Genomic DNA, 15,628 nt, shown 5'->3' on the forward strand with positions numbered 1-15,628 from the left:
CCTTAGTGCAGGGTTGCCGGCGGTGTCGGCAGTGCAGGGGGGCCAGTGGCATCCTCAGTGTGGGGGTGTCAGCAGTGCAGGAGTGCCGGCGATGTCCATAGTGTGGGGTTTCTTGGGGGTGTCTGCAGTGCGGGGGGGGGGGGCAACGGTGTCCTCAGAGCGGGGGTCCGGCTGTGTCTGCAGTGCAGGGTTGCCAGATTTGACAAAGATTATGGTCCAGGAGCACAGAGATGTATGCTCACTCCAGTCCGTTCTAGAGCGGATGGTGGCGGATTTCTACCATACTTCATTACATACATATATATATATATATATATTTACAGTATACCGTATACCGATACGTACAATGCAACCACTAGAGGCACATGCTGGATAATAACTTATATATTTTTGCCATAGGTTACATGTTGGCTGAGAGAACATATAGATTTATATTTGACAGATGTCCAGCTAGGAACATCGCTCACAGATAATGAGGAGCTTCTCCACAAGCACAAACAACTCATTCTTAATGCCAAGGTAAGGTCACATTGATGTCACTTATAAATGTCATTATGGATATTCTGTGTATGCCTTATACAGTCATGGTGGACATGTTTGCGTACCATTAAAATATATGATGCTTCTATTAATTAGATAATATAATAACACGGAGTATGATGTATTATTGAGCCTTGGGATTATTATGGTTTATAAACTGAAAGGACCCACCAGGGATTGATGCCGAGTTCACATGGCAGTTAGGAGCTGATTGGTTGGTGGTTTATCACTCTCCATTTTATCACTTTTTTAGGCTTAGTACATATGGCCCATATGTGTGGTGACCCCCAGGCCAGTCAGCACATGCCTGGATTCCCCAGGGGAGTGTTTCTCCAATCCAGTGCTCAGGAACGCTAACAGTTCACATTTTCCTGACCAACCAGAAGGGGCCACAGGTGTATGATCCACCGTCAAAGGTGACCTGGGACACAAGAACTATTTGAGGTCCTGAGGAAAGCATTTGAGAACACATTCTAAACACATCTGTCGCTTTCTTTATTTGCTGGTGCAGTCCTGGCATCCAGGGCCCGCTTCTGTTACCCACGTAACATATACCCCAGCGAGTGAAACATGTAGGCAGTAGCTAGCTTGTGAGCCACTCCCAAATAACCCTAATACTGTGTAGCCTTGATTTACAGCAGCCATGACAACGGGGTATGAGTCATGGGGTGGACCCCTGAAAGTTGACATGGCTATGGTTGGCAGGGTTGGGAGGACGACACAAGCCGTAGGTCGGCAATGGGAAGGTCGAAAGTCAAAAGGTTGATATGAGTCCCATTTTTTGTCCCGAATGTCAACATAGTCGACATGAACACCATCAAAGTGTGCTGCGTCCCTTCGCAATGCTCCACTGCGCTCGGCACAGTATTTTATTCTCCCACCGCGTCGTAGTGGATGGTAGGGAATAAAATACCGCCTGTCGGGACATGTCGGCTTAATAAACAACCTGAAAAACTCACCGCTGCCATTTTTCCAGCGATTTGTGCAAGCACAGTGGAGATTGAGGGCTCTACAGCTCAGACATGGTATGATCTGAGCTCTAGAGAACCCGCACCCTACTGCTCCCAATGCCGCTCCCGGCGTGGTCAACGGGGCATGGTCAAGGCGGCTGCACACGGGCCTCCTCTTCACTTAAGATGCCCCTGAGCTGTAGGGAGAGAGATAGAAGAACTGGCGGGAGGGGTGAGAAATAAGTAGCATTATGTCAATTCCGGGGTCCTGGGATTACAGGAATTCAGCGTTTTTCAATCCCGAATCCCGGGATTGAAAAAATGGCGTGGGATTGGCATTCCTAGTAATCAAGCTTCTGATTTACATACAGTAGGGGTTGATTTACTAAGACGGGAGTTCTATTGAAGATGGGATGTTTCCCATAGCAACCAATCAGATTCGACTTCTTATTTATTTAGCACCTGCTAAAAGATAATAGCTTTGATTGGTTGCTATGGGCAACATCCTAGCTTGAATGACTTACCCCTCAGAAGTTGCTGGTTAATATCGCATAATATTACTACAAATAAATACTTGATTCATTCACCAAACTGCAGTCTTCAAAAACTCTATTTATTTGAAGTTGAGACGATTGTGAGCAATTTGACTTGCAGAATACAGTAGTCCCTGTTACCATGCACGTGAATAGGCAGTTCTTATTATTTACCAGTTATGGTCCTACTGTATAAAGAGCCTTGCATCTATCAGCATCACTTGGCCTTTTTTCCTTCTAGGGATATTTATAAGTTACTGTAATATGACAGCGTCAGTATCCTCACATGACACAAAGAATATGTAAGAATCACATCAATAACGTAAATATGTAAAATAATTGCACACACAGATTGCAGGATTGGTGCCTGTCTGCTATATGTGTGTTATATAATTATACACTGTGTCAGTAGTGCCATCTAGTGGTACATTTTGTAATAGTCTGGTCTTGTTCCTTGTATAGTGTGTGTGTGTGTTGTGATTATTAATTTATTTAGGAACACTCTGCTGCACTTTCAAATTGGGAATATATCACTGTATATACGGCCTTATACAGAAATCCCTGCAGAAGTGCAGGGATTTCAGTTGTTTGACAATAAATGGCTTTACCCAACCACTAACCATGAGAGAAAGAAAAGTTTGTGAGTTATCATTCATATTCTCTGACCAATGGGCAGAACATCACAAATTCTGCTAGGCCCGGGTATGTAACCTTATGAGCACAACTGTATGTACATGCAGACAAATCCTGATTATCATGTCAATGAAAGCATTCTCCAGGATTTGGATTCATTTGAGGCCATTTAAAAATAAAAACATAGAATTAGAAAACATTAATTATGTTTCCAAGGTGAACAAAGTAATGAAATAGGAAATACTTTCACATGTCATTTTGGATGAATTAAGCTAATTGGAAGCTTCTAATTATTTATTTTTAGTTATTAACAGTTTCTTATATAGGGCAGCATATTCCGTTGCGCTTTAGAAAGGAGACAGTGATACAACAAACAGGGTATTTACCATACTTGCCGACTTCTCTTGTGCCCTTTCCGGGAGAGGGCAGCAAGTTACAAAAAGAAGGGGGCGTGGACATCAACCGTGATGTAAATTGGGCGGGCCATGGGCGGAGTTAACAAATTACTTTTCAATTTTAAATCCTTCCTCTTCGCTATCATAAATATGATATAAAGCAGTGGTGAGGTGGGAGAGGAACAAATTTGATGAAGCTTACGCTGCAGCAGCAGCGTGGAGGTCTGAAGGGTGAGGGAGACAGAGCCTGAGAAACATTATTAAATACAACAGCTAGGATGCCGGGGAGGTGAGTGAGAGAAGCAGAAGGCAAGCATCGTAGCAGCCAGCCTCTAGCTTACCATACTCACCAATCACCATCTCCTCTGCGGCGCTGCCTTCTGCTGCTCGTCAGCTCTCTCTCTACTGCTCCCACTCCCAAGGCTGCCCCGTGCTGTGCTTCTGCTGTGGTCAGTGATACCCCTCTATGTCCCACAGAACCTCCGCCGGCATTACTAGGACAGCCGCGTGACGTCAGTCAGCCTCTACGCTTTGTGACTTGGCATGCGCAGTCACTGGTTTTCGCCAGGCAGGGGAAAAAACGGGAGGATCCTGTGTATTCCCGGGAGACCGGGAGTAAGGACCAAAAAGCGGGAAACTCCCGCTGAATGCGGGAGGGTCGGCAACCCTGGTATTTACAGACAGTTAAAATGTAGGCGGGCCCTGCTCACAAGCTTACAATCTCTCTAATGGGCAAAACCATGTGCTCTGCAGGTGGGGCAGATGTAACATGTGCAGAGAGAGTTAAATGTGGGTGAGGTATTGTGTTTCTGTGCAGGGTAAATACTGGCTGCATTATTCTTACGCTGCAATATACAGTAGATAGAAGTTTGAAGTACACACCCCACCCAAATGTAACTCTTTCTGCACATGTTACATCTGCCCCACCTGCAGTGCACATGGTTTTGCCCATTAGAGAGATAATTTGCTTTTGCGAATGAACCAGAATCAGGCCCCAAGTGCCTGATTCAGACCTGACTGTTCAGCTGCAAATGTGCAGATGAACTCCCAGAAAATGGCTGATAAAATCCCTGAAACTCCCAGAAAACGGCCAGTTACCACCCGCAAACACTGACTTCCTGTTAGATTGCGAGGGGAATGAGAATAGATCCATATAAATATTTTTTTTGCTATTTGGGCTTGTGTGTGTGTGCGTGCTACAAACCTGTCTCCTGTCACTCACTGGAAGGGTGACACCCAGGAGCAAGCCCCCCGAACCACCCCCCCCCCCCCCTCCTGGCGGAGCTTCACTGCGGGGGTTATGCCAGCGAAGTGGGTAACGCCATTCGACACAGATCCCTCCCAGCATGCCCCGCGGCCACCAGCTACTCTGCACATGCACAGTTGGACTTCCCCTTTAGAGATGAGGAAGTCCAGGTAGCCGCAGGGATCTTATCGGGAGAGCTGCCCTTTGTGTTGCTCATCGCATATGTTAGTAACTTTGGAGCACATCTAGACTTTGTATATAAAGGCTCTGAGTCACTATATCGTGTAGGGCTGTAGAGAGATGTATTACAATCTCCGCCACAGCGACCAGCAAGAAATAATAGCGCGTGTGTGTGAGAGTGACTGCAGCCATTATCACAGTTATGTACAGATTAGACAGCGCTAAATAGCTTATCAGACAAATGAGCTTATTTCTAGCAGTAACCTCACATCATCTCTGAGAGAACACTGCTGTGATAAGGAGAGATAATGATGTAACCTGAGGACAGAGACAGGTGTATTAGTACATTGTCTATTGCACCTTCTTAAGAGCAGATAAGGCCACGCTGAACAGTCTGGTAATGGCATAGGATCTGTAAACTGCTGGCCACGCCCCCTGCCTCCGTGCATAGGAGGGGGGGGATTTGCCAACTGCCCCTCCCCCCACTGCTGGAAACTGCTGTCTGCCAGCCCCGGGTGGGATGCAGGGCAGTTCCCAAAAAAACCAGGACTTTCCTGCAAAAAATTGGGACATTTGGAAGGTATTATTTAAAGCAGTGCATTTTGTTAAAAGTATTTATTACATAGAAACACAGAATTTGACGGCAGATAAGAACCATTCGGCCCATCTAGTCTGCCCCCTTTCCATAATGTGAATAAGGTTGTTTTCATACTATTTTTGCATTATTTTAGCATCACCTGGATGTATTAAAGGGCTTTTGACATCAGCACTCGCTCCCTTACGCCCGCCTGCCACGCTCCCTCCGGCCCTGCGCTGTACTCTTGTCTGCAGTCTGACATGCTGACGGGCCTGGTGGGTGCTTAACATTTACCGTGGGTGCTGAGGCCCCAGAATCGGCTCCTATGTATATGAGAACAGATATTTGGTCAAATTACAGTCGGAAACAGCTCTTTCATTATGGTCACAGACCCATGAATATTAGGAAGGACAAGGTAGTCATATTATTCGCATTAAATATGTCGGCATGTACTTGGACCGCCCTGCAAACTCTGTGGCCCAAATATTTGACTCTGACGGAGTGCTGAGGACGTCCCCCAAAGAAATAGCAGATGTATTTCTAGACTTCTATAGGGAGTTATACCGCACACGCCTGACATGCACACAGGAGGAACTTACTGAATACTTGGACCGTATTGACTTACCCACACTGTCTGAGGAGGCTAAGTCTTCCCTCGAGGCGCCCATCACAACTATTGAGATAGAGACTGCGGTTCGGTCGTTCCCCGGGGGTAAGGCTCCGGGGGTAGACGGAGTCCCAGTGGAATTGTACAGGATGCATTTAGACTCATTTGCCCCTAAGCTTTTGAAGCTATTTAACGAGCTCTTTGACCTCAATACTTTACCGGACTCTATGTCCGAAGCGGTTATAGTAGTTATACCCAAGCCCGGGAAAAACCCTGAGTACCCCGACTCATACAGACCCATTTCCCTGATCACCACGGATATTAAGATCTTGGCGAAGATCCTGGCCGTTCGGTTAAATAGTGTAATATTATCAATCATTCACCCGGATCAAACCGGCTTCATGCCGGGTATGTCCACCAGTATAAATTTAAGACGGCTGTTTACCCATATTCAGGCCACCCATACTGAGGAAACCCACTCAGTCATTGTTTCGTTCGACGCAAATAAGGCCTTCGACTCTGTCGAGTGGCCTTATCTATGGCAGGTAATGAAGCGTATGGGCTTTGGTCCACAATATTTAAGGTGGGTCCAGTTGTTATATGTCTGCCCGATGGCCAGGATCTCTGTCAACAGTCATGTCTCACCTCCCTTCGCGCTGGGAAGGGGCACTAGACAGGGATGCCCCCTCTCTCCTGGTCTCTTCGCCATAGCAGTAGAACCGCTTGCCTGTCTCCTTAGGTCACACCGAGATATAGTCGGGCTCCAATTGGATCAAAGAACGGACACAGTAGCACTTTATGCTGACGACCTACTCCTGTTCTTAAAAGACTACAGATTGTCTGTGCCGACTGCCCTGCAACTGATGGGTGAATTTGGCGGCTTCTCCGGTCTTACGGTGAACTGGTCCAAATCTTCCATCATGCCCCTGAGAGGCCCACCACCCGCGACCACGAGCACCCCTCTTCCACTTAGTTGGGTTTCCCAATTCAAGTACCTGGGGATTATTATCACTAATACTAGTCAAGATTTTATACCTAAGAACCTAGCTCCTTTGCTATCCATGGTTAAAGATAAACTGTCGGTATGGACCAAGTTACCCCTAAATGTCATTGGCAGAGTCAATTTGGTCAAAATGATCCTACAGCCTAAAATAACGTATGTCCTAAATCAGTCCCCGGTGTACGTCCCTGCCTCCTTTTTCAGACATTTAAACAGCTTGCTGTCCTCATTGATATGGGCCAACAAACGCCCCAGAATTAGTATCAGCACCCTTACTAGGCCACGGGCAGATGGGGGCCTGGCCCTGCCACAATTCAGACTATATTACTATGCTGGCCAGTTCTCACTACTTAGGCATTGGGCGCAGGACACCGATCAAAGTTCACTCCCGACCACATTTCTACACCAAATATGCCCTGACATCACACCCACACAGCTGCTACTGGGTGGGGGGGTGCCAAGAGGCGCCCCTCCCCTGGTGGTCCAGGCTGTCAAGATATGGCAGGAAGTCCAATCCTTGATGGGATACACAGCTATAGACCCTGGAGCTCCCCTCTGGCATTCCACCAAATTACCTGAACTTGCCTGCTTGTCAGGAAAGAGTCTGTGGTCGTCTGGGGGAGTGGTGACGATTGGACAAGTATATGAGGCAGCTGTGCTGAAGTCCTTCCAGCAGTTGAGGGAGGAGTTCGGGTTGCCCCGGGTGCACTTCTTCAGGTACCTGCAGTTACGCCATGCCCTAAATACCCAATTTAACAATGGCCCCCCTGAACTACTAGCCTCCCCAGCAAAAATATTCCTGGCCAATCTCGGACAAGCCAAAACCATCTCTCTGGCCTATTCATTCTTATTGTCCTTTATACACAAAGACTCACTTCCCGCCCTGAGGGTCAAGTGGGAGAACGATGTTGGCACCTTTGAGGAGGAGGAGTGGGAGGAGGCATTGGCCTCACCACGACATGCCACGGTCTCCGCGAGGTTTCAACAGGTTCAGATATTTATCATACACAGAACATACCTGACTCCATACACCCTGGTTAAGTTTGGAGGACGGGCCTCTTCGGCCTGCCCAAAGTGTGGAATTTTGCAGGCGAACTTGTGGCATCTCCTTTGGGAATGCCCTCTAGTTAGCTCATTCTGGGTGGCGGTTAAATCGATTATAACTTCTACTGGGATATCTGGACAGGCCCTGACCCCCAAGATGTGTGTTCTGGGTAGTAAAGCAGGCACTTCACTAAATAACAATGAGGGTCAATATGTGACCAACTTATCCTCCCTTGCTAAAGTTGTCATAGCTAGGCACTGGATGGCTAACCTGGGACCCACGGTGGCGGAGTGGAGGGCACTGGTTAATACCACAGTACAGCACGAGAAATACGTGTACATGTCTAGGGGCACTCTTCCTAAATTTGACAAGGTATGGGGCAGGTGGTTGGAATCCCCGCACTCAGCTCATATTTGATGAAACCAGGGTCAGTATATATCGCGGGATGCGGATGCTGATAACCACAAGGCCAATATCCATCTAAGTCCAATGCATTGTGTGAAGCCCACTGATATGCTATTCTGGGTGAGACTGAACCCCCCCATATGCGCTCTCACTAGTGACTTAAGATTCTCTACTTTCCATCTATTTCTTCTTCTTATCTCTTTCCTTCTCTTTCCTCTTTTTGTTTGTATCTTTAAATATGCAATTTAAAAAAAAAAAAAAAAAAATAAGATGGCTACTCAGTCAGAGAAAATTGGCAAAATTATATTTATCCTTTATTAATTGGTTGATGTACGTTGTTGCGAAATAATGATACTGTATGTGAACGTAATGTACATTCTGATGTTCTATTTTGATTGATCTGGACTGATTGATTCATATGCACAATGTCTGATTCGCTGTTTTGCTCTGTCTTTACTACCTGCAAAATAAAAAAACTTTATTCAAAAAAATATGTCGGCATGTGCGGCACGTCAACATGTTCCGACATGAAATATTGACATTGTGCATTGACTGGCTGTAGGGGGCTAGGTTTAGGCTGGGTGAGGGAAAGGTGCACTTAGGGGCAGGGCTGGACTTGTCACTAGGCCCGTGAGGCACAGGCCTAGGGGTGGCACCCAGGGGCGGATCTAGGAGAAAATGACAGGGGGGGGGGGGGGGGGGGCACCAGAATAGGAGAGGGTTTGGGAGGGGGAGGGGGGTGTTAGTGGTACCAGTGTACATGCTAAGAGAGCGGTGAGAGGGAGGAGAGCAGAGAGAGGGCGGAAAATAGGCCCTAGCGTTTAAAGTACACAGGCCCACCTTGGCGATAAAAGTGAAGGATGTAGTGTGCGCGCGCGCTCCGGAAAAGGGGGTGTGGCCACTCAAAAGGGGTCTGTCCTCGAGTGTAGTGTACCACACCATATACAACTTCTACACATTATGCAACAAAATACTAGACCCCATTATACTTGCCCCTTACACATGATGGCAAATGGATTGTGCCAAAATTCACATAATGCCACACGGATTGAGCCAAAATTAACATAATGCTACGCGGATTGAGCCAAAATTCACAATATGCTTCATAAACAGGGACATTGGGCACCAAAGGCGCGCATTAAAAATTTACACCATAATGCCCATTATGTATTATGCCAAACACCATAATGCCTATGAAAAATTATGCTACATAAGTGCTGCTTACCTACATGCTCATTGCCAAGGGTTCCATGCTCATTGCCAGGGGTTCCATGCTCATTGCCATATGGGATTACATGCTCATTGCAAGGGGAACAATGAGCAATACATGCTCGCAGTTACTGGGGTACAGCCGCCGCCAGGCAGAAGTGACAGGGGGCACGTGCCCAAATGCCCCCTTCCCTGAATCCGCCCATGGTGGCACCTATTGCAGGCCGCAGCTGTCAGTGTGAGTCACAGACTCTTTTATTATGTGCATAGCCGAGTGGACAGCGGCGCCGCCACCGCCAACATGAATCATGGTACTGAAAGCTCACAGCTCAGGCTGAGCTGAGCAACTGCCTACCATTGGCTATACTATACACAAAGCCTATTGGCTGCTGTGCATAGAATGGGTGTGCAGATATGGGACAGCTGAGCCGGGCTGCCGAGCAGCACGCCCAAGTCCAGTCTGTTATTCTGTCCTCCATACGGGTCCAATCCAGACTAATGAGTTTTAGTTAGGACTTAATAATGAATATGTTAAAATACGCATATTTTCTTAACATGTGATTTTATTTTGATCACATATAAGCGATCACAGGTCAGAATCACCCATGATAGCGCCATCTATAGGCGATAAATGTAGCAGCTACAGCTATCTGTTCTATATTACTTTCATTTGTTTTTTTGTAGGATTGGAATTCAGACATTGAAAAGTTGGAAACAGACGCTCAACAGATAGCTGCAGCGAGAGACTGTGCGCAAAGGGAGGAGCTAAACGACTCCAGTCAAACCTTGCTCTCCCTCCATGCGGAGTTCTGGCAACTGATGGGCCAGCGACAAGCTATTTTACAGGAGGCCAATGACTTTTTCAAATGCGTTAACAAGGTACGTAGACGGTGGCTGCTGATCGTCGGTCGACACTGTGAAGGTCGACATACATTAGGTTGACCACTAAAGGTTGACAGGGCTTCGGTCGACACATGAAATAGGTTGACAGGGTCGGAAGGTCATCACAGGTATTAGGTCTACAATGGGAAGGTCAACAGTCAAAAAAGTCGACATGATTTTTTAACTTTTTTTGTCCTGAATTTCGACGTAGGTAGACAATGACACCGTATCAGTGTACTGCGTCCCCTGGCATGGCTCCCTGCTCTCGCCATGCCTCGGGCACACTATTAATTCTCCCTCCACGTCCTAGTAGATAGTAGGGCATGAAATACTGCCTGTCGGCACAGGTCGGCCCCCCAAAAAAGTGAAAAACTCATGTCAACCTTTTGACTATATGTCGACATTGTAACCGTGTTCCGTCATAAAAATAGACTGTGAACCAAATCATCTATATATTTGGCTACATCTGTCACTCAAAGTGTGTGAGTGTGTGTATAACGTTGGGTGGAGCCTCTGACTCACATGACTGACTCACATGACAGAGAACCAGCCCAGTGAGCCCACAGTGCCAGACACCCTCTGCCTCCCCATGTTGCCCAGCACTGCTACTCCACAGCCACCAGGTGAGCGAACCCCCTCCCCCCTTTGTGACCCCACCCCGCGATTTGCGGCACCCACCACCCCCCCCCCCCGCGCGACCCCCCCTCTCGCGATTCGCGGCAAAAACACCCCCCCTCCCCCGCGACCCCCCCTCCCGCGATTCGCAGCAAAAACACACAACCCCGCACCCCCCCCTCCCTTGATTCGCGGCAAAAATAACCCCCCCAAGACCCCCCCTCCAGTCATTCGCGGCAACCCCCCCCCCCCCCGCGACCCAGCCTCCTGCGATTCGTGGCAAAAACACACACCCCCGCGACCCCCCCTCCTGCGATTCGCAGCAAAAAGAACCCCCCGCGACCCCCCCTTGCGTGATTCGTGGCATCCCTGCGACCCCCCTCCCGCGACTCGCGGCACCCCCCCCCCCCGCAATTCGCAGCAGCCTCAGGATTAAATGGCACATGCAAAATACTGACATGGCTATGGTCAACAATGAAAAAGGTTGACATGAGTTTTTGAAGATTGTTTTTTTTCATATTCATTGTCATGTGTCAAAATGGACACCAATAAAGTGTCACACTTATGTCAACATTTACATGTGTTGACCTTTCTGTGTTGATTTTTTCTTGTGGCGATTCGCGTCACACCCCCTGCAACCCCCCCTCCCGCGATTCGCGGCACCCCCGCGACCCCCCCGCGACCCCCCCTCCCGCAATTCGCGGCAACCTCCCACTGAAACCACCGTGAACCCCGCCCTCCAGCGATTCGCGGCACCCCCCCCCCCGCAATTCGCGGCAGCCCCAGGATTAAATGGCACATGCAAAACACTGACATGGCTATGGTCGACAATGAAAAAGGTTGACATGAGTTTTTGAAGATTTATTTTTCATTTTTTGAATGTATTCATTGTCATGTGTCGACATGGACACCGCGACCCCCCCTCCCGAAATTCGCGGCACCCCCCGCGACCCCCCCTCCCGCGATTCGCGGACACCCAAGTTGCAATACAGGGCATCTTTCATACAATTCTAACCATATTTCTCATATACAAACGTTCACAAATTAAGGGGGCGCAGCCCCTTACGACGGTGTGAAGAGCGCCCGTAGGGCACGATGAATCACCTAGTCATCTATATATAAGTCTAGTGTCCTTGAGTCTCCAAAACACTGCCATCTGCTGGCAGAGAGTGAAACTACATCTCTTCTTCAAACAGACACAAACAAGTGTGGATCGTATTAGGTCAACAGTCATTAGGTCGACAGGTGTCTAGGTCGACAGGTGTTTAGGTCGACATGGGTGAAGGTCAACATGGGTTTAGGTCGATACAGCGTTAGGTCGACATGGGTTAAGTCGGAAGGTCGACATGTTTTTTTTTACAGTTTTTTTACCCAAATGTCAACACAGTCGACATGGACATGGACACGGACATGAATTGGAAGTCAACCGCAGCCCCTTGCATCGCTCGATATGCTCGCGATGCTTCGGGCACGGTGCCCTGCTGCGCTCGGCACACTATTTTATTCTCCCACCATGCCCTAGTGGATGGTAGGGCATGAAATACCACCTGTCGGCACATGTCGGCTCAAAAAACAGTAAAAAAAACCATTTCGACCTAACCCATGTCGACCTAATGCTGTGTTGACCTAAACCAATGTCGACCTTGACACCTGTCGACCTTCACCCATGTCGACCTAGCCTGCTATGTTGGTGGGCATGCCTCAATCCTGCGGTTATGGTATTGATTTAGTGTGTAATGTCTCATCATGTCAGCTGCTGTTAAGTTGCCCTACTCATACAGTAGGTATACAGTATACACACAATAAAAATGCTTGTGCAGTAGCCTGAAATGGACAAAAGGTGGAGCTATTTTTTTATATTATCTTAAAACTAGAATGTCTCCTACTACAGTGGTCAGTAAATAGGAATATGAAATACAGTATAACACATAGTTCTGGAAGGTTTGGACAGTCATTTTAAATCCAGGAAAGCCCTGCAGCTCCTCTATGGAACTCATTCCCCCATACAGTGCGAGAGGCAGCCATTCATGAATCCTTTAAAACCAGACTCAAGACTTCCTCAAGACTGTATTACACTACTACAGTATTACACTATTACTACTACAGTATTACAGTACTACTACCACAGTATTACACTACTACTACTACTACCACCACAGTATTACAGTGCTACTACTACTACCACCACCACCACCACAGTATTACAGTGCTACTACTATAGTATTACACTATTACTACTACAGTATTACAGTACTACTACCACAGTATTACTCTACTACTACTACTACCACCACCACAGTATTACAGTGCTACTACTATAGTATTACACTATTACTACTACAGTATTACAGTACTACTACCACAGTATTACTCTACTACTACTACTACCACCACAGTATTACAGTACTACTACCACAGTATTACACTACTACTACTACTACTACTACCACCACCACAGTATTACAGTACTACTACCACCACCACCACCACAGTATTACAGTACTACTACTACTACTACAGTATTACACTATTACTACTACTACTACTACTACTACAGTACTACTACCACAGTATTACACTACTACTACTACTACTACTACTTCTACTACAGTACTACTACCACAGTATTACACTACTACTACTACTACTACTACTACTACAGTACTACTACCACAGTATTACACTACTACTACTACTACAGTACTACTACCACAGTATTACAGTGCTACTACTATAGTATTACACTACTACTACTACTACTACTACTACTACTACTACTACTACCACCACCACCACAGTATTACACTACTACTACTACTTCTACTACTACTACTACTACAGTACTACTACCACAGTATTACACTACTACTACTACTACTACTACTACTACTACTACTACTACTACTGCTACTACTACTACAGTACTACTACCACCACAGTATTACACTACTACTACTACTACTACTACTACTACTATAGTACTACTACCACAGTATTACACTACTACTACTACTACTACTACTACTACTACTACTACTACTACTACTACTACAGTACTACTACCACAGTATTACACTTCTACTACTACTACTACTACTACTACTACAGTACTACAACCACCACAGTATTACACTACTACTACTACTACTACTACTACTACTAATACTACTACTACTACTACAGTACTACTACCACAGTATTACAGTGCTACTACTATAGTATTTCAGTACTTCTAGTACTGTTACTACAGTATTACTACTACTACTACAGTATTACACTACTCTTATAGTATTACAGTACTACTACTACTACTTCTACTACTACAGTATTACACTACTACTAATACAGTATTACACTACTCTTATAGTATTACAGTACTACTACTACAGTATTACAACTACTACTACTACTACAGTACTACTACTACAATATTACACTATTCTTATAGTATTACAGTACTACTACTGTATTACAACTACTACTTCTACAGTATTACATAACTACTACTACAGTATTACAGTACTACTACTAAAGTATTACACTACTCTTATAGTATTACAGTACTACTACAGTATTACAACTACTACTACTACAGTATTACAGTACTACTTACAGTATTACACTACTCTTATAGTATTACAGTACTACTACAGTATTACACTATTACTACTACAGTATTACAGTACTACTACCACAGTATTACACTACTACTACTACTACCACCACCACAGTATTACAGTGCTACTACTACTACCACCACCACAGTATTACAGTGCTACTACTATAGTATTACACTATTATGGCTATGGCTATGGTCAACAATGAAAAAGGTTGACATGAGTTTTTGAAGATTGTTTTTTTTCATATTCATTGTCATGTGTCAAAATGGACACCAATGAAGTGTCACACTTATGTCAACATTTACATTTGTTGACCTTTCTGTGTTGATTTTTTCTTGTGGCGATTCGCGTCACACCCCCTGCAACCCCCCCTCCCGCGATTCGCGGCACCCCCGCGACCCCCCCGCGACCCCCCCTCCCGCAATTCGCGGCAACCTCCCACTGAAACCACCGTGAACCCCGCCCTCCAGCGATTCGCGGCACCCCCCCCCCCGCAATTCGCGGCAGCCCCAGGATTAAATGGCACATGCAAAACACTGACATGGCTATGGTCGACAATGAAAAAGGTTGACATGAGTTTTTGAAGATTTATTTTTCATTTTTTGAATGTATTCATTGTCATGTGTCGACATGGACACCGCGACCCCCCCTCCCGAAATTCGCGGCACCCCCCGCGACCCCCCCTCCCGCGATTCGCGGACACCCAAGTTGCAATACAGGGCATCTTTCATACAATTCTAACCATATTTCTCATATACAAACGTTCACAAATTAAGGGGGCGCAGCCCCTTACGACGGTGTGAAGAGCGCCCGTAGGGCACGATGAATCACCTAGTCATCTATATATAAGTCTAGTGTCCTTGAGTCTCCAAAACACTGCCATCTGCTGGCAGAGAGTGAAACTACATCTCTTCTTCAAACAGACACAAACAAGTGTGGATCGTATTAGGTCAACAGTCATTAGGTCGACAGGTGTCTAGGTCGACAGGTGTTTAGGTCGACATGGGTGAAGGTCAACATGGGTTTAGGTCGATACAGCGTTAGGTCGACATGGGTTAAGTCGGAAGGTCGACATGTTTTTTTTTACAGTTTTTTTACCCAAATGTCAACACAGTCGACATGGACATGGACACGGACATGAATTGGAAGTCAACCGCAGCCCCTTGCATCGCTCGATATGCTCGCGATGCT

The 15,628-nt window shown here is 46.4% G+C and overlaps 1 protein-coding gene across 1 annotated transcript in view; it reads left to right on the forward strand.

Annotated features, from left to right (window-relative positions):
* CCDC141 (coiled-coil domain containing 141) overlaps positions 1 to 15,628 on the forward strand; it is a 143,521-nt gene that overhangs the window by 56,031 nt on the left and 71,862 nt on the right. Inside the window, exons 6-7 of the mRNA XM_083154708.1 lie at positions 400 to 519; positions 10,005 to 10,199. Of these exons, the coding sequence (XP_083010834.1) occupies positions 400 to 519; positions 10,005 to 10,199 (315 nt within the window). The remainder of the gene's footprint in view (positions 1 to 399; positions 520 to 10,004; positions 10,200 to 15,628) is intronic.

Source organism: Crinia signifera, chromosome 7 (assembly GCF_055691185.1).
Source record: "Crinia signifera chromosome 7, ASM5569118v1, whole genome shotgun sequence".
Taxonomy (NCBI): Eukaryota; Metazoa; Chordata; class Amphibia; order Anura; family Myobatrachidae; genus Crinia; species Crinia signifera.